Below are 27,897 nucleotides of genomic sequence, written 5' to 3'. Positions count from 1 at the left end.
AACCAAAATGAGAATGAAATTTCGGAATTGGCATGATTATGATTACATGTAAATAATTAAAAGCTGATTTTTGGAGATTACCAGGTCAGACCGTAAAATTAGGGGTTGTTGGTTCTGTTGATGGGTATATTTTCATTATCTGATAATTTACACACTTTAAAACTCTACTGCATGCTATATAAATCTGTCAATATTGTTTCTCTTAATCTTTATTGACATTATAAGTCAATACTTCAATAAAAATGCAGTGTAATGTGATTTTCATGTATTTTTATTCATGGGCTACAGCTTTCAAAAAGTGCATTCCTATTCACTGAACTTAAATGTATCCATAGTGCATAGTTGTACATTATCAAATGTACTTTGTATTATTGAATTGGTATCCTGTAAATACTTTGATTGCATAACAATCTAGATAGGGAAGATAGATAACTTAAAAACAAAGTCCTTAAGTCCTCGGTAGAAGGAAGTTTTGACCAGGTATCTATAAGTTTATTATCAGAGAATATTTGTATATGACCTGGGTATCAGTCAATGATTTGTCAGATTTACTTAGTTGAGGTGGGACTTTATAGTGCATAAACTAAAAATATTTATAACAGGTAGATGTCAGTGTGGTCCTTCTACATGTAAACCAGTAATAAAAAATATTTACTGCCATACATTATGTAAATGATACATTGTCTAGAAATGAAGTGAATAGTTCACCTATGTTCTTTGGCATCACAATGTATTTTACCATGTCAATGAAATAATAATAGGATAATTAATTGGAAAGAGTAAATAACCAAATTATATTCACAGCTGAATCTTGATGCGTTCTTGGCACAAGTTATCATATTTTAGTTATTCATGATAACCAATTGATTATCTTATTTATTATATAGATTTTCTTCATAAGTCATTGCTTTTTTCAACATGAATTTAAAGTTACGTGAAAGGTGGATTGGTTTTCACATTGTGACATTTTGGCAGGAGAAAGTCTGAGAGAAAAATTGCAGAATTTATTTCACAGTGTGAATTATTGAAAAATTTGACACTGGGAACATCTGATAAACCACTGCTATCTATATAATAAAACAAAAAAGCACCCTCATTATTTTGTTTAATTTTTAACAAAATAAAAGATCTTAGAACCAAACATCAGACTGTTATTTCTGTACACTACAGTCTATAATTTCTCATGCCTATTTAAAAGTCTTCATTTTTGTTTTTGTCCCTATGACTTAATGTTAGGGGCATATTAATTTACCCCTGTTCCTTCATACACAGACAAACTCAAACCAATGTTTCTGAAGCAGTCTTACTACAAGTTGTTTGTGTAAATCACATACTTCAATGAGGAGTGGGGGACAGCTCCATTTCGGGTTTTATGGTTTCTTTTTATCTTTTTATGCGATTTATTCAAGTTTAAAGTCTAGTCAATATTTCAATAAAATGCTATATAATGATTCTTTTTTTTAACTTTTATCAGGTACCTTGTCACCTTTGCTGTATGATTTTCTAATATGTCAGGTTATTAAGTGATAAATCATAGCAGAACAGTAATGTGTGGTAGCTTCCTGGTTAATATCAGTCCTGGTTATTCAGTACATTATAAAATCATTTTTATCTTTTGTTTCAAAGTGCAAAAAACAATTTATTTTAACTCATATAGCAAATGAAATGTATGGTATGCAGTTATGATAAAGACTACTGAATTTTCTTGTCCATTCATTAATTCTTCCTTGTGTACACGTACTTGTACAATCATTTTGGTCCCTTTCCTCCTAGTAAAATGATTTAATTTATTGTACACAGCTTCACATCTGCTGGGCCATCAACTCCTGTTTAATGTAACATAACATCAGATAAAAAACTAGTTTTAATGCAAATTGTTGTGAAGAATTACAATGTTATTTTTAGCATTTAATATGAGTTTCAAGTATTATATATTCTGCATTTTTTACCTCTCAGTTTTGGCCCCCCTTAACTTGATTTGTCTCCCTTGTTTCAGGTATTTGAACATCTATGTTGGTATGCCTGATGTGGAGGAAGGATTCAATATCACCAAACCAATATCACCTCATGAGGTAATAACAACTGGTCAGGCCTTAATTAAAACTGATTAATCTGTGTGTAGACACAGTTTCCCTGAAAAAGTTTGTGTATTGACAGGATTACAAAAGAACATATGACCAATGATATTAAAATTTAGACATTATAGCATGTAAAAGTAGTTAATATTACCCTTACTTAACAACTGGTAGGTGGTATATTGGAATACCATGTCTGTCTGTCCATCCAAATTTCATTGCAATAATCTTTACTCCCTGCTGATAGATCTTTTTCAATTTTGATGTGTAGGGACTTGCCATTTTTCATTATGTGGTCAAATTTTGATGAAAATATATTGACCCATGTTGGAGTAATTGCCCTTTTCAGCTGTTTTTTTTTTTTTTTTTTTTTTGCTGTTTTTGATGTTATAACTTTAAAAAGTCTTCTCCCCAGAAACTATTATACAGAATTCAATGAAAGTTGGTATTCTTGTTTTTTAGGGTATCCTGACCCTGAACAAAATAACCGTTCTGATTTTAGGCAAAAAATCACATTTTTAGCAGTTTTCAGCCAATATCTTGAAAAACATCATAGATAGAATGAAACTTTCAATTGATGAGGATACGTCCTATTATAGACTTCTCGGAGTCAAAATTGTCAGACAACTCCTTGTTAGAGTTATTGTCTTGAAAGGCAAAAATTTAACCAGGTGAGCAATTCAGGCTGTTTGGAGCCTCTTGTTTTTTATATTTACCTTGGCTCCCCTTGATAAATATGGATTGAATAATCACTATATAACACAGGCTTCTGTGGTTTACCTAAAATTCTCAAAAGAACATTCATGAAAACTCCACAGAAAGTTCAAGTAAAGGCTCAGTTTTCATGAACTCCATGATGCGACTTATTTTCTTGGTATTGTAAAAATCATGTGAAACTCACATGAAAGAAATTTGAAAGTACAGTTTTTGGTATGTTTTGCAAATATTATCTTTAACATTTAGTATCAACCTGGAAGGTTTTTCAAAATTGTAGTAAAAATAATTCCTGTTAATACTCAATTTTTGTTTCAGTGTCGCCTTAGAGATATGACCTACTCTGCCCCTATTACAGTTGACATTGAATATACTCGTGGAAATCAGAGAATCGTCAGGAATAACATGCCTATTGGGAGGTATTCACTTTATTTTAAAGTTTACTTTGTTCCTGAAAAATCTTAAATCATAAACATGCAACAAGGAACCATTGAAAGAAGTCTTTTTTGGTTTCCAAAGACTTTCTTTAAGATAATGAAACATAGTAAGTTACAGTGTTTACTTTATATCCATCTCATCAGATCAGTATTCAGAAATGTTTTGATTACTTCCATTAGCTGCTTGAAATGCAACTCCTTGCAACAGAATAATGATGTGTAAAGGGAGGTTAACACTTATGGATAGTATGAATGCTTTAGTGGAATCTGTCCATTACAATTTTTCTTTTTATTTGATAACATATTTGTCTATTAATGCCAGTGGTTAAATCATGGAAGTTAAGAAATAGTGACTACAAGTACCAAAGGACCAGCAAGAATCTGGCATTACAAATATGAAGACATTAAATCAGGTGTCATATATGACAGATTCCACTGTAGTGTACCATAAAGGTTATGCTATTTATAAATTGCTTCCTTACTCCTAGAATGCCAATCATGTTGAAGAGTTCTAACTGTGTCCTAACTGGGAAGAGTCCAGCTGAGATGGCCAAGTTAAATGAATGTCCCATGGACCCTGGAGGTTACTTCATTGTACGTGGTGTAGAGAAAGTTATACTTATACAGGAACAACTGTCTAAAAATAGAATGATTGTAGACCTCAACAGTGGCAGGAAAGGAACCATTGAATGCTCAGTCACCAGGTAAGTTACTAGTTTGGTTTTTTTTTTCTATTTGATTGAAAAATTTGAAGAAAAAAAAACTTTTAAATTTGAATATTTTCAATTTAAATATAAATAGGAAACTCAGTAAAGCTTAATACTCACAGGCTTTTGAGACTGAAGATCTTTTTTCTGCTAAGAATGGTTTTAGGCTTACCTTGACGCAACATAGAAATATGATGTAATATTTCAGGCAGTTTTTTGGTTTAATCATGGTATGGTTTACATTTAGATTTAATTGTACCACTTTGTCTTTGCAATAAAAATGTACTACATGTAGTATATAAGACCAATGGCATGCTCTTACATGTGATAAATGTTGATTCTCTCTCAATTGGCTGTGTGATATATTTTCATGCAAAGTACAAGTACAAATTTGTTTCTTTTTTCTTTATAGTTCTACTCATGAGAGAAAGAGTAAAACCTATGTAACAACAAAGAATGATAAATACTACCTCCGTCACAATACCTTCTCTGAGGACATCCCCATTGCTGTAGCCTTTAAAGCCATGGGTATAGAGTGTGATCAGGAGATTGTACAGATGATAGGCAGTGAGGAGGAGGTGTTGGCTTCTATATCACCCTGTCTTGAGGAGTGTCATAGAGCACAGGTCTTCACACAGAATCAGGTATTTTTTTGTAAGAAGAGGAAGAGGTATTGGCTTCTATAGCACCCTGCCTATAGGAGTTTCATAGGGCTTAGGTGTTCACACAGAACAAGGGAAGTCAGCCATGAAGTGGAGGTATTGGCTTCTTCTGCACCTTGTCTGGAGGAGTGTTAAAAAGTTAAGGTCTTTACAAAGTAATGGGCAAGTCGGCTCTGTGGAGGTGCTGGTCTTTATAGCCTTCTGTCTGGAAAAGTGTAATAGGTCAGAATTGTTCACACTGGACCAGGAAGGTCAACTCTTAGGAGGTGCTGGCATCTATAGCTCCTTGTCTTTAGAAGTGTCATAGGGCACAGGTGTTCACACAGAATAAAGGGGTAATACAATTTTGTCATGCTCTCAGTTATTTATTTGATATTTGGTACATTGCTTTACCATGGCACATTACAGATCAAATTCGAATATTGTTCCAGTCTATTGATTTTTTTTATGAGTTATGGCCCTTGGAAATGGTAATTTATGCTGACTTGATGCTTTCCACGCTATTTTTGTTTAAAAAATGAGCAGTTTTCTCTCTTCAACAGAAATTTGTTTCAATAGGTAACTTTGTATTGCCATGCAATACTCTCAAAATGTCTGTTTCTATTTATTAGTCAATTATTAGCCTTAGGTTTTTGTTTCAGACTTTTTTGGGTAAATTATTATGAATCATTATCATAATGTAACTTGGATCAAATGTTTTATATAGTATATTGATGTTTTACCAGAACTTGTTTGAGGAGGACTGTATTGTTAGTTTATTTTGTATTTGCTTGTTTATTTGTTCATCATACGACTTCTGAGCCTTTTTTGGTTAGTATGTTTTCTTATATGGTATGTAGCATTCCTGTGATGAGTCGTAAGTTTTCTGGCAATTTCATTCCTTTCCTTCCTCAACTTTCTAAGGACTTGATAAGATTAGAAAAAGTAGGCTTTCTTAAAATATTTCTATTATAGATTTGCAATATATTCTTTACCTTTCATTTATTAGGCCTTAGCATACATAGGGAAGAGAGTTAGACAGAGGCATATGTGGGGAGTTGGTAAACGATCCAAAGCTGATGATGCCAGAGAAGTACTACACGATGTTGTCTTGGCTCATGTTCCTGTAAGTTATACTTGTACATAGAATCATAGGTTTAAAAGACATTAAAATTAAAAAAGAACCATAGTGTATTACTTGATAAATAATTTTTGCCAGATGATACATGATCAAAACAAATCTTTTATTGTGTTGTTATAGCTTATGTTTTGATAATATTCACAAATGTTATCCTTTATCATTGTTTGGTTATTCAAGCTTCACCATGATACCTGGAATATGTTCACTTGACAGAATCTGGGAAAATTAGCAACCATGAAATTCAGACTGATCTGCTGAAGTTGATGAAAGTCAGATTGTTTTATGTTGAACAAGTTCTGAAAACAGCCCATTGTACATGTATGTGTTGAGCAAGTCTTATTCTTGCTAATTATACCCCATGCCTTGATTTTCTCTTTATATCTATCAATATTATTAACCTTTGGAATTAGTTATGATATATTATTGTAGGTAGAGGAATGGAATTTTAAGGTAAAATCTGCCTACATGGCTTTGATGGTAAGGAGGGTCATTCTGGCTAAAGATGACAAGGTCAAGGCTGATGACAGAGATTACTATGGTAACAAGAGGTTAGAGTTAGCAGGTCAACTCTTGTCATTGCTGTTTGAGGATCTCTTCAAAAAGTTTAATTCTGAGGTAAATCACCATTTCCAAAAGAAGAGAACTTTTAAAATCAATATAGCAAGTATGTCATGTATGTTTGACTCAGTTATAGGTCAGAAATTCAGGTCCAGAAAAGGAGGGGTTCAGTTGGGGTTTTGGCAAATATTTCCAAATAATGCATGATATTCATATATTTCAGTAAAAGAGGGTCCCAAAATCTAGGAACAACACTATATTATTTTTTTTTACCTGTGATAAAATGACAATTTGAAAATGTCTTTTTTTTTTTACTACTGAATATATTTTTCATTACAGTTAAAGAGAATAGCTGATTTGACCATACCCAAGCCTAGAGCAGCACAGTTTGATATTGTAAGACATATCAGACAGGATCAGATCACTAATGGTTTAGTTAATGCTATCTCTACAGTAAGTTAATACATTGTTAAAGCAGTTCTATACTGTCTCTGTGCAGTTGTATTTTAAATGCATTTTATTTTAAATGTTTTCTATGAAAACTTGCCATATACCTAATTTAATTTAGAAATTTCATATTTTGAAAAAAAACTGTATTTTTTGTTCACTTTCGTGATTTTAAATTAACCATGTCTCACTTCCAGTTAATGTTACCTGCAGTTTTTCCTATAATTCTGTGAACATGTCTTGTATCTTTTATCCTTTATAGGGTAACTGGTCAATCAAAAGATTTAAGATGGACAGATCAGGTGTAACACAGGTGTTGTCTAGGCTGTCCTATATATCAGCCCTGGGTATGATGACTAGGATTTCCAGTCAGGTAACAAGCTGCTAATTGTCATATTGTAAATTATCTGTTTTTTTCCTATTTGAGAGATCATAAATTGCAATATGGACTGTCATCAAAACTAATATAAGAATTTATTGCAATATCTCTGAATCCAGTTTAGCCCTTTTAAAACTAGATGCATTATTTAGTCATAATAGCATTGTGATATAAAGTGTTGCACACACAATTCTTTATATATTTGTCTTTATCCATTGAATAGTTAAACCTTGAATTTCTGTGAAAAGTCTCTTAAAAAGGTGATATCCTTTTATGTTATTTGAATATTATTAAGAGAAATTGTTATTGTTATTAATATATAAATTGTAAAAAAATTATTTATAGTTTGAGAAAACCAGGAAAGTGAGTGGACCTAGATCTCTACAGCCATCACAGTGGGGAATGTTGTGCCCTAGTGATACACCCGAAGGGGAGGTAATTCTGCTTTATACATGCTTTTCTTTTCAAGCCAAAATTTTCTATTTCAGTGAGAGCATATGGCTTTAAACAACAGAAGATGAATTTGGTACTTGTTTATATGTTTTAAACATTAAGATTGTTCATGTTGGAAATTCTCCTACATCTCTTCGTATGAGAGATTTTTATGCAAAGGAAAATGTACTATGTAAAAATTGAATTATTTAGTATTTTTCACAGGAAAATAGTAATTTCAAACAAAATTTTCCCACAAATCTTATATTTTTTATTAGTGTTAAGTCTCCTGCTTTCAGTGGGAGCCTCCCAATATTTCATGAAAAATTCACCAATATCCTACTTGCTTGCCTGTGTCAAAGCAGGAGATTTAACTATATTCCGAAATAATCTCCCCCACTATGAGAAATTTTGAGAGGGTGATCTCCAGCTTTTGAATTTTCGAAGGTTAACACCAATGTTATTTTTGTATGGGAGGTTCTGATCTGTCATTGATTTTGTGGGAATCTCCACTCTAGTGTAAGAGGGTTAACAGGTACGACATGTTGACATTTTTCTTTACCTTATTCTCAGAGTATTTACAGTGTTATATTTTACCTCCATTACCAACAGTGACAGCATGTCTAGTAGCCACTCCATCTGTCTGTCGATGTATCTGTCACATTAATGTGTACTCACTTCGTGTAACCTGAAATTCAAAAAGTATTTAAGCAATATTATTCCAACTTTACACAGGGGTTATATACATGCTGAAGATATGCACCTCCTACTATGAAGAAAATAATTTTTTCATTCATTTTGAGCAAGATGGCCATCACTTGGCGTCCGCCATTGTCATGAACAATTATACAAACTCTTCTCCTCTGAAACTACTTGACTAATTACAACCAAACTTTGTTTGAATGTTCCTCGGGGTATCCTGCATAGAAATGATGTGGGGATTTTTGATTCGTCAAGAAACATGGCCGCCCTTACTAAAAATAGAACATAGGGGACAGATAGTAGTTTTTCGCATATATCTCCAAAACTGTTTAGCTAAATTCTGACATGGGTCAAAGTGTTCAGCATGATTAGATCCATCTGCAGTCAATTTTTATTTTAATCCATTAAGCCATGTTGGTGTTATTGCCTCTTTTCAATGGTTTTTGCTATTTATAATGTTATTTCTTGCAGAAATCTTCTCCTCTAACACTACTTTACCAATTGAAACCAAACTTGGTACGAATGTTCCTAGGTATCCTGCGTAGAAATGATGTGGGAAAATGACATTTTTTTTCTTTTTTTATAGTTTTCAGCCAATGTCTTGAAGACTGTGATAGATAGAAACTTTCATCAGCTGAAATGATCCAGCAGTATATGCTATCTTTAGGATATTACTCATAGAAATTTGTTACCAACAATGTAGCTTTTAACTTGATTAGTGTTTATAGACACTTATGTATTGACAAATATATGATGGTGATGCAGGTCCAGATGTGTAAAATTCAACCTTCTTCAACCTTTTTCTTTCAGGCATGCGGTTTAGTAAAAAACTTAGCTTTGATGACCCACATAACAACAGATTTAGAAGAAGCCCCTATAGTACGACTAGCTTTTAACCTAGGTGTAGAGGATATACAGTTACTGAGTGGTGAAGAAATGACCAGTCCAGATGTCTATATTGTATTCCTTAATGGTAATCGTCAGAACGATGTCTAGAACTTGGTTTGAAAATAAAGGATATGGCAAAAATGTTTTGGAAACAATCTTTTCTTGATTAATAACCATTGTCAGTACAAATGCTGTAGAAAACAATTAGTTAACTTTTTCATGGTGTTAGCAGATCCTTATTTTGTCATAAAATAATTGAATTTTATAAAAAAATAGTGATACATGTATCTGATTCAGGAGATGAATGTTAGATGACATTTTATATGTGATATGAGCAGTGCAAAGAAGAATTACTCAAACTCTCTTAATGTAGATTATTGAAGCTCCAAGCATTTACCATTTAATTAATTTAGAATGAACTTTAAAATTTAAATAAAAATATTGATACTTATGATTAAACATAAGTAACTTTGAAATTACACTATTACAGAACTTTTTTGGCTTGAAATTGATCCTTACATATATGTACTTTCTTTATAGGAAACATTCTTGGTGTAGTCAGAAACTACCACAAACTGGTTAAGACAATACGTCAGATGAGACGAGCTGGGTTTATCAATGAGTTTGTGTCTGTCTGCTGTAATCATAGTCACAAGTGTGTTTACATTTCTACTGATGGTGGTCGACTTTGTAGGTAAGTAAAAGCATTGAATAAATATGAAAAAAAAAGATAATTCTTCTATGTTACATTAGTCTTCATGGAAAACCATGCCTTTCTTCCAGTTTTCTTGATTTTTTCAGTGTTTTCTATGGTGGTGTTTTTGTGTGTTTGATAATGGTACTATACAATACAATAATGCTATATTAATTATACACTGATTTTTTCTTGTTTCTGTAAGTTTTGCCCTTACTAAAGTTTTTCATCATTATTTGAATACTTTTTAATGTAAATTTGTGAGACGTTATCATTTAACTTAAGTATCACTCATGTTTCAGACCATATATTATAGTGAAGAACAGACAACCATTAGTACATGGTAAACATATCCAGGAACTCAGTCAGGGTTTTAGGTAAATGGTACCAGATTATTATCTTTCATCACTGAAGTTGAAAAGGGTACAGAAGACTCAGGAGTCAACATCCTTAAATGAATTCAATAAATGTACCTGTCTAGCATTTGGGAAATCTAAAACCGTAGTGACCTTCAAGGTCAAAAGTCAAGATAAAACTTAATTAACAGTGAAACTACTTTAAACTTTGCATATCCCTTTGGTCTGTACTATATAAGATAAGTCTTAATTTTCTTTGTAGTTGTATACAAATTTGACATCTTTAGAATTACTTTTAAGGTTAGTGTTCATATGTTATGTTTTGGTAGAATTAAAACAAGTACTTTATTAGTATTGTTAAAATAAAGAGAAAAAGCTGCCTGAAAATTTAAATTCATATGGAATAAGATTTTAATGAAACTAATATTTTAACAAAAATAAACTCTACATCTTCTTGTATAGATCCAGTTTATTTATCGTATTTGATTGTAATCAGTACTGTTTGTAATTTCAGAAGTTTTGATGACTTTCTGAAGGAAGGTTTAGTAGAATATTTAGATGTGAATGAAGAAAATGACTGTATGATAGCATTGTATGAATCTCAGATCAACAGGTAGGTGTGATAGGGAATTCGTGAGGAGATGGTTCTCAGGTCAAGAGGTAGGTGTGATAGAGAATCTGTGAGGAGATGGTTCTCAAATCCACAGGTAGGTGTGATAGGGAATCTGTGAGGAGTGGTTCTCAGGTCAACAGGTAGGGGTGATATAGAATCCATGAGGAGATGGTTCTCAGATCAACAGGTAGGTGTGATTAGAGAATCCGTGAGGAGATGGCTCTCAGATCAACAGGTAGGTGTGATTAGAGAATCCGTGAGGAGATGGCTCTCAGATCAACAGGTAGGTGTGATTAGAGAATCCGTGAGGAGATGGCTCTCAGATCAACAGGTAGGTGTGGTAGAGAATCCATGAGGAGATGGTTCTCAGATCAACAGGTAGGTGTGATATAGAATCAGTGAGGAGATGGTTCTCAGATCAACAGGTAGGTGTGGTGGAGAATCCGTGAGGAGATGGTTCTCAGATCAACAGGTAGGTGTGATATAGAATCAGTGAGGAGATGGTTCTCAGATCAACAGGTAGGTGTGGTGGAGAATCCGTGAGGAGATGGTTCTCAGATCAACAGGTAGGTGTGGTAGAGAATCCGTGAGGAGATGGTTCTCAGATCAACAGGTAGGTGTGGTGGAGAATCCGTGAGGAGATGGTTCTCAGATCAACAGGTAGGTGTGGTAGAGAATCCATGAGGAGATGGTTTTCAGATCAACAGGTAGGTGTGATATAGATTCGTGAGGAGATGGTTTTCAGATCAACAGGTAGGTGTGATATAGATTCGTGAGGAGATGGCTCTCAGATCAACAGGTAGGTGTGATATAGAATCCGTGAGGAGATGGCTCTCAGATCAACAGGTAGGTGTGATATAGAATCAGTGAGGAGATGGTTCTCAGATCAACAGGTAGGTGTGGTGGAGAATCCGTGAGGAGATGGTTCTCAGATCAACAGGTAGGTGTGATTAGAGAATCAGTGAGGAGATGGTTCTCAGATCAACAGGTAGGTGTGGTAGAGAATCCGTGAGGAGATGGCTCTCAGATCAAAAGGTAGGTGTGATTAGAGAATCCACGAGGAGATGGTTTTCAGATCAACAGGTAGGTGTGATTAGAGATTTCACGATGAGATGGTTTTCAGATCAACAGGTAGGTGTGGTAGAGAATCCGTTAGGAGATGGTTTTCAGATCAACAGGTAGGTGTGATATAGAATCCGTGAGGAGATGGCTCTCAGATCAACAGGTAGGTGTGATATAGAATCAGTGAGGAGATGGTTCTCAGATCAACAGGTAGGTGTGGTGGAGAATCCGTGAGGAGATGGTTCTCAGATCAACAGGTAGGTGTGATTAGAGAATCCACGATGAGATGGTTTTCAGATCAACAGGTAGGTGTGGTAGAGAATCCGTGAGGAGATGGTTCTCAGATCAACAGGTAGGTGTGATTAGAGAATCCACGATGAGATGGTTTTCAGATCAACAGGTAGGTGTGGTAGAGAATCCGTGAGGAGATGGTTCTCAGATCAACAGGTAGGTGTGATTAGAGAATCCACGATGAGATGGTTTTCAGATCAACAGGTAGGTGTGATTAGAGATTCCACGATGAGATGGTTTTCAGATCAACAGGTAGGTGTGGTAGAGAATCCGTGAGGAGATGGTTCTCAAATCAACAGGTAGGTGTGGTAGAGAATCCGTGAGAAGATGGTTCTCAGATCAACAGGTAGGTGTGATATAGAATCAGTGAGGAGATGGCTCTCAGATCAACAGGTAGGTGTGATATAGAATCAGTGAGGAGATGGTTCTCAGATCAACAGGTAGGTGTGGTAGAGAATCCGTGAGGAGATGGTTCTCAGATCAACAGGTAGGTGTGATATAGAATCTGTGTTGAGATGGTTATATGTTAAAATGTGTATTGTATAAAAATCACTGCAACTTATTAACTAAACTTGTGTATTAGGTAAAATATCATTACAGCTACTAAACATTACTTGGAAAGACACACCTAAGCGTTTAATGAGGAATTATTTGTCTCCATGTGGATTTTTATTTTTTCATAGAGTGTTTTTTATTATTGCTAAAACTATGCCATACAAATTTGTAATGTTATTTTCTTATGAAATTGCATTGGATAAAGTCAACATATGTCTTCATGATAACTGTATTACAGGGAAACTACACATCTGGAAATTGAACCATTTACCATTCTCGGAGTATGTGCCGGTCTGATACCATACCCTCACCATAACCAGTCACCTAGAAATACTTACCAGTGTGCTATGGGCAAACAGGCAATGGGTAAGTGATAGCATACCATCACCATAACCAGTCACCTAGAAATACTTACCAGTGTGCTATGGGCAAACAGGCAATGGGTAAGTGATAGCATTTCCTCACCACAACCAGTCACCTTGAAATACAAATGTGCTGTGGGCAAATAGGCAGTGGGTAAGTGATGCCACACCCTCACCATAACCAGTCATCTAGAAATACAAGTTTGCTATGGACAAAAAAGCAATGGATAAGTGATACCATACTGTCACCATAACCCTTCATCTAAAAATACTTACCAGTGTGCTGTGGGCAAACAGGCAATGGGTAGGTGATACTATACCCTCACCATAACCAGTCACCTAGAAATACAAGTGTGCTATGGGCAAACAGGCAATGGGAAAGTGCCTTTTAAAATTTCTCTTTTCACCATCCTAAAAAGCTTTTAAGAAATCATTTTTATTCATTTTTTATTCTTCATCTCTTGCATTGTAGGTAAGTTCATTAATGTACTATAGAGTTTAACTTGTGAGTATTCCTTGTATCCATTATATTTGACCCCCTATTTTACAGGTACTATTGGCTATAATCAAAGAAACAGAATAGATACACTGATGTATTTACTGTGTTATCCACAGGCACCTCTTGTCAAATCAAAGGTAAAGTTTATTGTTATCACATTTTAATGGTTTGTTCTTTTTTATTTCAATTTACCCCTTGTTAAAATCTTTGTATTGGCAAATTTGTTTTACATTTTCATGAAAGGTCTACTGACTTTTCTTGTAACTAATACAGCTGCAAGTTTAACCTTTGTTATTCTCCTATGAAGTTAAAATAGTTTTCATAGTTTGATTAGTACAAAATATTATTTTTTTTCCTCAATTGATGAAAATGTTAGATCACTTTGAAAAATCATTAAGTACCATTCTTTGTAAGAATCAGGCAATAGGTGGCACATCATAATTCTTAATTTGGTCTTTTTTGCCTCTAATATACTCTATTCATCAAGTAAACAACTGAAAAGCAATTTAAATGTATCCTGTAGCATCTGTGACATAGATATTTTTTGACTGCTTATATAAGGAAAAGGTGCTGGAAACTTATTCCATATAAACTTTTTTCATAGTGCCTTTCAACTATAAATTTGACCTATCAATATCTTAAAAAGCAAATTTCCAAACACTTTTATGTTTATTTCTGGAGGTTATCAGATATAAATACTTGGTAAATGCAATAAAATATCTGCATTTTTTCAATTTATGTGCCACACCTTATACACATTTTGCCCGATTCTTAGACGAAGAAGCTTTGTTTAGAAGTTAGGTACGAATATCAGATGTGTTTGTTTCATTTAAATTATATCTATTCATAATTATTTTTTTCCTTTAGACAATAGAGATGATAAACTTTGACAAGCTGCCAGCAGGTATCAATGCCACTGTAGCCGTGATGAGTTATAGTGGGTATGATATAGAAGATGCTTTAATACTCAACAAAGCTTCTGTTGATAGAGGTAAACTCATCATGTGTTATTATCTTCAAACAAAAATGTCTAGAACAAAATATTAAGAAACAATTGCTAGTACATTGTACTGTGAAAAGTTTCATTTCAATATCCCACTTTCTAAGTCCATTAGATATTTGTGAACAAGTCTCATGATTTTAATATGGTAAACTTGTGAAGATTTCTACTTCGTTAGACAAAATCCTACAAAGCTGCTCCATTCATTTTGATGTATTGATTTGAAATCATATGTAGATGTGCATGGAACCAAGGGAGTTAATTCAATGTTTTTTTTTAACATTACAGACTTAAGGAGTATCAGTTAGTTAACTCACAGTTCTAGTTTAAAGTAAAAGTTATTAACAAATAAAAGTATGTAAAATGGTAAATCCTTTCCAAGTTGTTTGATGTCACAGCACATACCTATGTTGCTTGAGTATCATTGTTGTTTAAAACTTCCCATGCTAGTTTGGAATCGTATCCCTGACAATTCTAGGTTTTGGTAGGTATTTAGTGTACAGGAAACATTGTTGTATAAAACTTGCCATGTTTGTTTGGAATCTTATTCCTGACAATGCTAGGTTTTGGTAGGTATTTAGTGTACAGGAAACATTGTTTAGAGCTTCCCATGCTTGTTTAGAATCACAATGTATTCTTGACAATTCCAGGATTTGGTAGATGTTTAGTGTACAGGAAACAATCAGTAGTGCTAAAGAGATATGCTAATGATACCTATGACAAGGTGATGGGACCTATGGTGGATGCTACGTCACATAAACAGATCTGGAAACATGCCACATTAGACTCAGATGGAATAGGGGCTCCTGGTTTGTAGAAATAGGCTTTTGATTCTTTATCTGAGGTTCAAACTTTTTCTGTGTTTATTCTAAGTATTTTTTTTCATCTAGGACTTAAATTGACAAAAACTCTTTTCATCAATAGGATGGTGCTTCATTTTGCTTTTAGCCCAAACTTTTTAGTACTTGCACCAATTAAATTGATTCATTTGATAGTGTTATCAGTTCTGTAATGGAAAGAAAAGTAGTTACAATGAACAAGTACATGCATTAAAGTTTTATTTTTCATTCATAATTTATATGTCCTAAACAGCCATGTAGATACTAAGTTTAAGGGACTTTTTTAGATTATACTGATTTAAGTGAAGCTCATGTTTCCTTTTTAGGAGAGAGAATCGAGAACAGACAAGTTCTAGTGAACAAAGCTGTCCCTGCTGTAACTGTCAGTCCATTAACGCCCACTACAGGTCCACCTCAGCCTAGACAAGTAGACTACAGAGATGTTCCTATCATGTAAGAAGATATATTCACATATAACTAAGCTGTCCCTGCTGTAATTGTCAGTTGTTGTACACCTGTAGAAAGTTCCCCTCAGCCTTAGGAAAAATCTAGGATGCTTCAATTGTATAATCTTTATTTAATTCCTATCCCTATCTCCTGCATGAAACAAGTATATTGTATATTTTATAATGCAAATTGAACTGAAAATGTCCATAGTGTTAACTGGCTACTATTCTGGCCTGTTGTTGGTTTGTGTGACTTCTATTTTATGTTTTTGATATTTAGGTATAAAGGTATAGAACCATCCTACATTGAGAAAGTGATGATATCATCCAATCCTGAAGAGTCTTTCCTCATCAAGATGTTACTTCGACAGACAAGACGTCCTGAAATAGGAGACAAGTTTAGTAGTAGACATGGACAGAAAGGGTATGTCTTAATACTTAGCTAAGTCATTTAAACGTCTGTCTATAATGTGTTTATCTTATTAACTAGTCACTTGTACCTTTAACCAACAAAGAGGAGCAGGTTTCAATACCATATATACTCGCCTATAAGTTGGATTTTTTAGGCTAAATTTTGTACTGCTGGGAAGAGTTCTGACTTATAGTCAAGATTTAGCTTATGAACTAAAATTTTCAGCTTGAAAATGTCAAAAGCTTGATATTGACATGAGCATGACACCAAACATAATATATACCGCCAGACTGGTGCTGTTTACCCCAATGTATAAATTGTAAACATCAGTTTTAGGAAAACTGTCTTCATCTTCTACCTTTTACAGCTAAAATATGATGCAGTAAAAGAATATTTACTGTTTAGTCTTTATTTTGCCACAATACTGGCCTTTTATGATCTTATTTGTATTTCCCACTTATCCAGTTTGTGTACACTCATGACTCAATAGTGTACCATAATTTTGTAAAAAAAGTAATAAATATTTAAGTTGGTTGTAACAATTCTTTTTGTGTATTTCTTTTTTCTAAAGATAAAAGTTCTAAACTTAATGAAATATCTTCAAAAATGAGTTGTAAAAGTATTATTAATTTTCTGCTGTGTTCTTTGTTGTTCTCTATATTTATACGATTTTAATTTGGGTTATTGACAGGTTGTACCAAAATTAGATTGAATGAAAAAATGGCAGTATAAAAACAATTCACATGGCTTGTCATGATCAAGAGCATGTTAATTATTTACTACTGTAAAAACAAGCCTGGCTAGTAATTATTTATTTCAACATTTATTTATGTTATCAAAACAAGCAGGTATACTCATTGTCCGACTTGTAAGCAGGTCAAGGCTAGGTTCCAGAAATTTTGGACTGAAAATATGGGTCCAACTTACAGGTGGATCGACTTACACTAGAGTATATACGGTATGTGTTCATCCATACTATGATCAGTTTGAAAGAACAACAAGGGAAGAAGATAGCTATTAGTCTTGAAAATTAAATCACTAGTTGGGTTTACATGGTCTTGAAGAGGGCATCGTACATGATTTGCAAATCAATGTAATTCTGTATTTTCTCCTTGGGGCAAAATTTTGAATTTTGATGAATGATGTGTTGATGTAAATAAATTCAGGTAAAACCGAATTCTAGCCATGAAATTCTGCAGATAATACTGAATGCTAGCCACGACAATCTGCAGGTAATACTGAATGCTAGACACGACATTCTGCAGGTAAAACTGAATGCTAGCCACAACATTCTGCAGGTAAAACTGAATGCTAGCCATGACATTATGTTGTTTTATAACTTAGAACGGTCACATGGAGGAATAAGATTGATGTCCTCTTTTTACTTTTATATGATATCAACTTTTTACATGGTTATTCTATCTCTACAGTGTGTGTGGACTGATTGTACCCCAGGAAGATATGCCATTCACAGATCTGGTAGGTTTTATTTTCCTTTCTGATATTGAAATGTAATGAAACCTTTATTTTTTAGCTTAAAGCAATTCTAACCTAGAAGCCCATTGTAAGTTTATCCTTCCACAATTTTCTCTCAAATATAACCTCAGGTCACCAGTTACGTTTTCTGTCTTTTGATTGGCTGAGTGGATATGACATTATTTATTTTACATTTATATGTTGTATTCAAAGAAAATTTGTATATTTTCCAAATTATTTTTCCTATCTTTTGGTACAAATGTACAAGAATGAATTTAATTTAGATATTTTCAATTCTGTGTTTTTATTATATTTCATAAGTGGCAGTTTACCCATATATTTGGCATATCCACCGCTGGTGATCTGAATCAATATTCTCACAAATCCTCAGAAACCACTCAACAGATTTTGTTTAATTTTTTATAGTGTTATCATAAATACACCCCCATTTTGATTCAACAAACTTTACAGGAGTTATGGGACTTTTTTGAATATTTACATGCTACACTATGGGAACTATATGTAGATCTCCTTGGAAACCAGTCAGTGGATTTTGTTCTATTTTTTGGAAATATTCCAGATTGTCATTCTGTTTCATATCTGAACAGTTGAAAAAGAACTGTGTAATTGATATATGTTATTAATGAATACTTGGTAAACTTGAGAAAGTAAGATTATATTTAGACCATTGTAATGTTTCTGGTACTGTAATGTTATATTTAATTACATTCAATTTTTCATATTTTAGGGAATTTGTCCAGATGTTGTAAGTAGTCTTTTTCATATAGTTATAATCATTTTTCTTCCAAGTGAACAATCTACTGTAAACCAACTTGTTTGCACAAGCAATTTATTATCCCTAAATTCATGAGTAAACCTAGTTTCAAAAATATATCAGACTTAATATGTCCAATACTAAATAATACATGTTAAACAGTGGGTTAAATAGTAGTGAAACAGATATTCTGAAGTGAGAAAATTGGTTGGTTTACAACATTCCCCAATCAAATATAAAGCTCTATTCCATGATGAAGTAGTACTCCATATAAGAATCAAGCAAAATGTGATTCATGGTTCAAAAGCCTACAAATTTTTATTTTTGATAATTTGTTAAAAATGTTAGAGTAAACATATTAAAATGTGACTCTTCATATAACATTTGTTCCTAGATGATAAAGAATATATAGAATGTACAGTAAAATCCTCCAAATTAAAGGGAGATAACTCTGTAAATGACATTACATAAAATACATTAGAAACTTGGATTTTTAATGTGGATTATCTCCTAATAACAGAAAGATTAGAATGAATGATTATACATTACATCATATAGACCAATAAAACAACTTATAAACAAAAATAAGAATGTGTAGCCTTTTTTGGACCATTGGGGTGAATCACATATTTTAGAATTTGCATGATTCCTACAAATACTATTACTTAAATAGGTCCACAATGTTTGGCCTATAATTCAATGAGTTTTAAACATCTGTCTAAATCAAACAAAACATTTGGTCCAATATGAGTGACAGAGACAGTTTTCAATGTATCTAGGAAATAATTAAATCTAATTATATTTGAAACAAAATTGTTGGTGATTTTTTATACAATTTGAATTCCTCAAGTTCAATTTGATACAAAACAATATCAACTGTAAGGAGTGTACATTTGTAATAGGCTTCATTGTGTCAGATGTCATAGAGTTATAATGTACATCATTGAACATGTGTCAGGTATATTGAGTAATATTTTATTATTGTTATTTTTTAGACTTCAGGGTAGAAAAAAAGGATAATATAGTTGCAAAATTTTTTTAATAATTTTGGAAAGTTTCACAAAATTCTAATAAGTACTTGTAGTTGGTTTGATTTCTTTTTTAAAAAACTGACTTTATTTGAAAAAAAATATTTAATTTTTGTTGAATTTTTGTACATTAAAAATATTTCTAGATTGAGAATGTCATATGCTTTTGATCTCTCTTTTTTGCAAGAACATTATTTGTAAAACTCTCTTGTATTGAAGATAATGAACCCCCATGGGTACCCCTCTAGAATGACAGTTGGTAAATTAATGGAACTAATGGGTAGTAAAGCTGGTGTCCTGGATGGGAAATTCCATGATGGTACAGGTAGGCTTGAAATAAAATTCAGTTCAGATACTGGCATCCAAGTTAGTGTACAAGATGGTAGATTCAGTAAAGGAAAAAATATTAATAGACAGTGAAGCTAATTTACTACATGTATGTGAAATAGAAGGAGTATTGGTGCATCAGACAGATTATAGAAGGAGTATTGGTGGCATCAGACAGATTATAGAAGGAGTATTGGTGGCATCAAACAGATTATAGATGGAGTATTGGTGGCATCAGACATATTATAGAAGGAGTATTGGTGGCATCAGACATATAATAGAAGGAGTATTGGTGGCATCAAACATGAAGTAAGAGTATTGATGGCATCAAACATGAAATACAAGGAGTATTGGTGGCATCAGTCAGATTATAGAAGGAGTATTGGTGGCATCAAACATATTATAGGAGTATTGGTGGCATCAGACATATTATAGAAGGAGTATTGGTGGCATCAGACATATTATAGAAGGAGTATTGGTGGCATCAGACATATAATAGAAGGAGTATTGGTATCAGACATATAATAGAAGGAGTATTGGTGGCATCAGACATATAATAGAAGGAGTATTGGTGGCATCAAACATGAAATAGGAGTATTGGTGGCATCAAATATGAAATACAAGGAGTATTGGTTGCCTCAAACATGAAATACAAGGAGTATTGGTGGCATCAAACATTAAATAGGAGTATTAATGGCATCAAACAGATTATAGAAGGAGTATTGGTGGCATTAGACAGATTTTTTTCTTATTATATACAATATTCTATAATGACACAGATGACTTTCTTCACATAGATTATATATGATGATAAGATAGGTTTGATTTGGGCTACATATTCTGGAGAATCAAGTGTTTTATGCTTATTGAAAAAAGATGTATAGGTGTTTTTAATCATAGTAAAGTATTTGAACTCTTTTAAAAATAAAAAAAGTATAAATCTGCTCCGAGTTAAGATTTTGTTAAGATTACATGTAGGAGTGTTTTTTTAAGATTAAATAGAGATTTCAGTGTATGTGAAAATTGTATAACATCAGAGTAAGAATTTTTAGAAGTTATTGGTGTATGAAGCTGATATTTTGATACTAATAGTAGTTCTCTTGTTATGACTTTTACAGCTTTTGGTGGAGACAGGGTATCAGATTTATCTGAGGATCTGGTTAGGCATGGGTTTAACTACCTGGGCAAAGATTATGTGACTTCAGGAATTACAGGGTAGGTCAGGCATGGGTTTAACTACCTAGGCAAAGATTATGTGACTTCAGGAATTACAGGGTAGGTCAGGCATGGGTTTACTTACCTGGGTAAGGATTACATGACTTGAGGAATTACAAGTAGGTCAGGCATTGATTTAACTACCTGAGCGAGGATTACATGACTTCTGGAATTACAGGGTAGGTCCGACATGGGTTTAACTACCTGGGCAAGGATTATGTGACTTCATGAATTACAGGATAGGTCAGACATGGGTTTAACTACCTGAGCGAGGATTACATGACTTCTGGAATTACAGGGTAGGTCCGACATGGGTTTAACTACCTGGGCAAGGATTATGTGACTTCATGAATTACAGGATAGGTCAGACATGGGTTTAACTACCTGAGCGAGGATTACATGACTTCTGGAATTACAGGGTAGGTCCGACATGGGTTTAACTACCTGGGCAAGGATTATGTGACTTCAGGAATTACAGGATAGGTCAGACATGGGTTTAACTACTTGGGCAAGGATTACATGACTTCAGGAATTACAGGGTAGGTCGGGCATGTGTTTAACTACTTTGGTAACGATTACATGACTTCTGGAATTACAGGGTAGGTCAGGCATGGATTTAACTACCTGGGCAAGAATCATGTAACATCTTGAATTACAGCGTAGGATATCTTGATATGCTCCTAGAATTTTTTAAAAAAGCAATTAACTTTTCTCTATATACTTGATAAATGAATGTACTTTTCAGCATCATTGTCATATTATATTTAGATATTGGTTGCGTTTTATCAAATTCAGGTTGATTTAGTTAGAGTTATATAAATGATATTGACACGGTGGAGAATGTAAAACAAAGTGATGCTAAAACTTTAACTTAATGATAGTTTAACTTTTAACTATAGTTTTATCAACAAATGTTCCGTCAGCATTCTAACTGAAGCTGTATTATTTGGTATTTTCATTTTAAGTTCTGCACCTAAGACAGACAAAACTATACATATTATATCCTAATGAGCTTGTGGTATATTGAAATCTTTCTTGTCTTCATGTGGCTTTTTATTGTAATCTGTTTTTGTTACTGTACAATATCAACTTATTGTTAAGTGAAACTTCGTCATTTTTTCACTACATGGAATGTTAAAAAAAGTTTTTATCACAATAAATATTAGCTGCCACAGGACAGATCATTATCAAATGTATGTTTCAGCTTTACTTTGTAAGTAATTTTTGTTATTATGGTGTGAGAGGAGGGTACCAAGCATGATAATTTGTGCAGTTACATGTTTAAATTAAACATTGCGATTATTTCATTACAGAGAGCCATTATCAGCCTACATATTCTTTGGTCCTATTTACTACCAGAAGTTAAAGCACATGGTGATGGATAAGATGCATGCCCGATCCAAAGGACCCAGGGCCGTATTGACCCGCCAGCCAACAGAAGGGAGGGCAAGAGATGGAGGGTTACGTCTAGGGGAGATGGAGAGAGATTGTCTGATAGGATATGGAGCAAGGTAGGACAGGTTGTATTCCCCTATCAGCTCACTTTCATGGGTCTGACTGTGTTTAAAAAATGAGATCTGTTGTTTGAAAGGACTTAAACCATTTGATACTAATAAGCTGAACTTTGTTTTCATATGTTTTCATATGAGGTAATAATGAAAGAAAGTTAGCATATACCTTTCTTCTTCATACTGCATTACCTACTGTGAAAGTACTGTTCATGGGGTACCAATTTTCGTGGTTTTCATGGGTGGGCCAAACCATGAAACTTTGGTCCCATGGAATAGGAGATTCCCATTAATGTGTATAATGTAAGTTTCAAAACCATGAATTCAAAATACTCAAACATTTGTTTCTTCCCAGATCTATGAAAATTGTTATCAATGAATTAAAGTATTTTCACAGTATTAATTTTTAATTTTGACTTGATATCATTAAAACTACTGATGAATGGTTACAGAATTTTATCTGTGTTTATTGCTTTCTATTTTCAGTATGCTATTATTAGAAAGATTAATGATATCAAGTGATTCTTTCACCGTGGATGTGTGTGGACATTGTGGATTACTGTGTTATTCAGGCTGGTGTCAATATTGTAAATCATCGAGGAATGTCTCCACATTAAAGATGCCTTACGCATGTAAACTTCTGTTCCAGGAACTACAATCTATGAACATTGTACCAAGGTTATCATTGAAGAGATATAATGAAGTATAGCTGGAAAAAGGGGTGTGTGTATGAGAAAAATTATTCTTGCTACATTGCACAAGTAAATGTCGTGAGACACTAAGGGTGCTTCAGTAGCTCAAGTAAGAGAGATTTGCTTGAGAGGAAGTGGTTAAAAATTGTTAAGTGCTTAGTTTTAAAACTATGTGATGCTATGATTAAATGGAATGTAAATGTATAAAGAGAGATTTAATATCCTTTGAATAATTATGAAGTTGTTTTAATGTATTGTTGGTGTACCTCTGTTGCTAATCTAGCCAATGTGTAATGGTAAGGTCTTGTTATTAAAACAATGTCTTATACAAGTTTATAGTTGTTTAATAACTAAATATTTGATAGGAAAACTACCGTTAATGCTTATTTGTGTAATTAGATCCCACATCATGGATGCCGGTGCCCTATTGTTATCACATTGCATGCAAATACAAACCTGTTTATTACCTAATCAAAATATGTCTACCTGTTGGTCTGTCTGTCCTGTCTGTCAACAATTTTTGTGGTAGCAAAATCATAACAAAATCTATACACAGAAGTGCTGAACAGAAGTTTCTACATGTATTAATTACCATATGAGGATATGCATAGAACATTTTGGTAAAAATTAGATAAATGTTTTTGTAAAAATGCTATGAATAGTAGTCAAGTTTTTTATTAACTAACTGATGACTGTGATTTTGGTTTCATTATAACTAAATAGCTTTCTTAAAAACACTTCATTATTGGTATGCACCCTTTCTGTAAATATTTTAGTGACAATTTTCCTGTTTCTTTGTTTTTATTTTGTTTGATGGAATTTCTATGAATATGTTTTAGCTCTACTAATACATAATGTGAATAATCCAGGGAGTTGGCTGTGGCATTTCATATAGTCAATATACAAACATTTTTAAAAAAAAACCTCAACCCTTTTATACCATTGAAACACTTTATACATGTTCATGTAAGAAGCAGGCTGGTGTTGATACTCCTAGAACATGTTTGAATGTTTTTATTGCTGCAAATGTGTGAATATACAGGCATTTACAGCATTGAGATAGCATATTAACAAGAGACTGTTGACTGGTTTTATAGGGGGAAATTAATGCATTTCAACTAATTCTTAAATGATTAAATATTTCATCATCATCATTGAACTACTTTTTGAAGTGTATAAAGTTTTATGAGCAAGAAATTGGAATACAGAAAGTTGGAATACAGAAAACCTGAAAAGTATAATCAAATGATGAGGCATCATAGAATACACACGTTATCAGGTGTGATTTACTATCTATACTGTGGAAAGTAAAACTAACAACTATGGTGGAGCTGGAACTTTCATGGTTGCCTTACTGTAAACTACAAGTAAATTAGTTCTTAAGATAAAATGTGAATTTTAATCTTTCCTTTGTAATAACAAAACTGAACTAATGAGATGTGACTGTAATTATTTGAAGACCAAAAGTAAGATCCATTTATATTGGTAAAGATAACAAGTTAGTACTGTAAAAGCTTCATTCTTTTTAGGTACCAATTACTCCAGTGATGTAATATCTCTTTCGTCAGATTTCTTTTGGACACGACTTGATTATAGGTCAGATTAGTGTTCGGTAATTTTGTTGTTACCCTTATTAAATTGAATGAACATACACACATTGTGTTTAAAACAGGTTTATGGAACATATTCAATTCCTTTTCGTACCGTTTATTTACTGATTATTTGTTCCATTTTACTCCAATAAAAATCTAGAACTTCTGTAGGAGAATCAGCATTTGTTACTTTGATCTCCAAAAAACAATGATTGTATCAATGTTGACGTGCACCGAACGGTCACTGAATATTTTACTCAGTAATTGTTTTCCCAGATCATCTACAGTATTGCATAACACAGTGTCAGTACTTAGAAGGTGGTGTTACACTCACCGTTACAGATATAGACAGTTAACACAAATAGCTGAATAATGCTGCCTAGTAATAACATTTCCCATTAAGGTATCATTGCAAATAAATAATGTAAAAAAGGAACTCTGTGTCAAGTCCAGAATTCAACTATAACCTTTTCATTAACTACATTATATATTTTTGTGCAAGAAATGAAATTTTAATAAAACGTATTATAGTTCTATTAAAGACGACACAAACAATTTTTAACCTATTTGTAACTAGGAAGCATGAAGTGTATACTGAATTTAAATGCATTAAGGATGGTGTTTAAAGCATGTGATATTGATGATATCACTACGAGGTCATTTATTGATACGGTATCTGTCTCTTTTAAGTTCAACATGAAGTATTTTCTCTATTTCAATTTAAGGTGAACAATCAGACTGCTTCATTTCTGCCTGCATAGCATCACGTGCATTGCATAACTTGTACTATTGATTTTTTTTTTCATTTAATTTTGTCATGTTTCAAAATATCCATTTTTGAATATATTTTATGGAATTACTTTTTACCTTGATAACTTTCATTTAATTAATTAATGAAGAAAATTACTGTTTTATGCTATATCGTACCATGCCGGTTCCATGAAGTTTGTGTTTAAACGTTATTTAAAAGTGGATTCAGTTTCGTTTTTACATATTCTGCGTTAGGCATATTGTCCTTTCTATACCCCATCAATAAGTTGCTGCGGTATATAATTAGACCCGTGTATCTTTTCGTCTATCACTCAAGCATGTTTTCGGCTAGATAGCGCCTCCATTTTTGACAGCTTTGCTGGGATTGATTTTCACAGAAAGTCAAGGGTTCATTTTGCGGGGAGGAGGACTAATTTGACAGCACCTACGGCAGTGGTAGCTTCGTTTGATAATGCGCTGCATTCTGTCAAAATTTCTAGCAGCGTTTGAAACTAACATGAGGCAATAGTAAATGGTGATTCCAGAAACAACAACGTCTGCGAGGAATGGAACAACAGGTTCTTCACACTTGGTAGGTTTATTCATGTCCATTTATCTGGAGAGAAAGCGACAGTCCGCGCCTTAATTCAACACAGGTCCTGGTCTAACTTGTACGGAAAAAAGACAATTGCACAGTTCCCTCGTGGTGTTTGGTAGGAATATCTGACTGGGTCCAAAACAGGAATGATCTCCGGTGCTGTTGTTAAAAATAGAACTTTCTAAAGTAGCAAACATTTGGATTATATCTACATGTAAATGTAAATATTAAATGTACTTTTCCTTCTGATTTCATTTACCATTTTAATACAAAATGTTACATACTTCTAACCTTTGCAAGTTTCTAAAGAACCCATCTCAACAAACAACAGAACAAGAAAAATGGAACATATATGTTAGTCTGTTAAGAGGTGAAAATAAGTCATGTTTACAATCAGTAAAAGATGAAATCCTGAAAGTACAAAGTTGTATGCATACTGTGTTGATGGGACAAATATAAAAACTACGATCTTGTTCCTGAATTTCACTGTCATAACCAAATTAACATTGTGACTTTTTTCCGTTACTTTTTTTCTGTGACTTTAATATTCTTTCTTACATTCCTGTGATTGATATTCCGATTTAAATCTCTGGTTTTAATTTCGAATTCCCTTACAACAACGTATGTAATGAACATTTAATGTCGACGTTTCTAAATAAATAACAAGATTGTTTCCAGGTTTATTCTCATAAGATAAGCTCGAAATGACATTGTGGAAAGTCATATATATAACTTGTTTGCAGAGTGAGGTTTTCCGTATAAGAAAAATATATATTAAAACTTCCCGTGTAAAGTGTTTCATTCATTTTGTCGACATTTCGTAATTTTTTTTTAAGTCCTCTTCCTAACTGAACACTTCAGATAGTTACGCATTGCTTTATTTATAGTCAAGTTTATCATAGTTAGTTAAATTTGGAATGGAAATAACAATCTTTCGTATATTGTTAACCATGTCATAATTTAGAAGTTTTAAAAGTAGGTTTGGGTGTATTCTGACTCAAAGGTTTATCAAGTTTTACAACAGACATTGTCCGTATTAATGTTTTAATTAGCTAAATTTGAATAACTCAGTAACAACCCCTACCTAATTTATTGTTAAAATTAGTTTATGATTACTGCTACAAAAACTTATCTTTTGATTTATATCTGATCTTCTGTACTTTTTTTATTATGGCGTACAGTTCTACAATAGTATGGTAATTTATTTTTATCTGTTCTTTCTTATAATTCCCCAAAACTTCTTTGCTGTGTTTTATTTTTAACTTTACAAATTTTCTATGCTATTTTTACAAATACGATTTATTTTAACACAATCTTTAAATACTGCTTATTTAATTTGTATTTGTACTTCCTGAACGTCACACCACTTGTGTGTCATGTTTTCGGTGACGACATGTTAAGGATGATGTAAACTAGATTCTACGTATTTGTCGAGCTTTAGCAAAACAGAAATAAGTAAAACTGCATTTAGATAGAACATCACCAATCTCCATTAAAGGATCAAGAAGTAGTTTTTATAGTTTATTGACAGATGAAATGGATAATTCGAAAATATCCGTGAAAAGACGTTTGATTTTCACATTGAGCACTAGAACAGCATGCATGCAGAGTACAACACGTCGTCTTAATACCTACTATAAATGGAATGAAGTGTCCATGTTTTGGCCGAAATATTTCGCTGAAGCT

The 27,897-nt window shown here is 33.2% G+C and overlaps 1 protein-coding gene across 1 annotated transcript in view; it reads left to right on the top strand.

Annotated features, from left to right (window-relative positions):
• LOC148615301 (DNA-directed RNA polymerase III subunit RPC2-like) overlaps window positions 1–25,039 on the top strand; it is a 37,974-nt gene extending 12,935 nt beyond the window's left edge. The window contains exons 4-28 of the mRNA XM_088590138.1: window positions 1,997–2,072; window positions 3,108–3,208; window positions 3,715–3,930; window positions 4,346–4,577; window positions 5,584–5,700; window positions 6,145–6,330; window positions 6,613–6,726; window positions 6,983–7,093; window positions 7,445–7,534; window positions 9,044–9,206; window positions 9,662–9,815; window positions 10,118–10,192; window positions 10,686–10,784; window positions 12,931–13,058; window positions 13,605–13,690; window positions 14,421–14,544; window positions 15,204–15,362; window positions 15,719–15,845; window positions 16,119–16,262; window positions 17,681–17,729; window positions 18,475–18,492; window positions 19,749–19,854; window positions 20,975–21,071; window positions 22,385–22,582; window positions 23,066–25,039. Coding sequence (XP_088446264.1) covers window positions 1,997–2,072; window positions 3,108–3,208; window positions 3,715–3,930; window positions 4,346–4,577; window positions 5,584–5,700; window positions 6,145–6,330; window positions 6,613–6,726; window positions 6,983–7,093; window positions 7,445–7,534; window positions 9,044–9,206; window positions 9,662–9,815; window positions 10,118–10,192; window positions 10,686–10,784; window positions 12,931–13,058; window positions 13,605–13,690; window positions 14,421–14,544; window positions 15,204–15,362; window positions 15,719–15,845; window positions 16,119–16,262; window positions 17,681–17,729; window positions 18,475–18,492; window positions 19,749–19,854; window positions 20,975–21,071; window positions 22,385–22,582; window positions 23,066–23,288 — 3,193 coding nt within the window. The 3' untranslated portion in view covers window positions 23,289–25,039. The remainder of the gene's footprint in view (window positions 1–1,996; window positions 2,073–3,107; window positions 3,209–3,714; window positions 3,931–4,345; window positions 4,578–5,583; window positions 5,701–6,144; window positions 6,331–6,612; window positions 6,727–6,982; window positions 7,094–7,444; window positions 7,535–9,043; window positions 9,207–9,661; window positions 9,816–10,117; window positions 10,193–10,685; window positions 10,785–12,930; window positions 13,059–13,604; window positions 13,691–14,420; window positions 14,545–15,203; window positions 15,363–15,718; window positions 15,846–16,118; window positions 16,263–17,680; window positions 17,730–18,474; window positions 18,493–19,748; window positions 19,855–20,974; window positions 21,072–22,384; window positions 22,583–23,065) is intronic.
• The last annotated feature ends 2,858 nt before the right edge of the window (window positions 25,040–27,897 follow it).

The sequence above is a fragment of the Perna viridis genome, chromosome 6 (assembly GCF_037379345.1).
Source record: "Perna viridis isolate PV_CMFRI_1.1 ecotype Kerala chromosome 6, ASM3737934v1, whole genome shotgun sequence".
NCBI classification, from domain to species: domain Eukaryota; kingdom Metazoa; phylum Mollusca; class Bivalvia; order Mytilida; family Mytilidae; genus Perna; species Perna viridis.
Note: the sequence above shows the minus strand (reverse complement) of the source record. Positions and strands in the feature narration are given on the sequence as shown.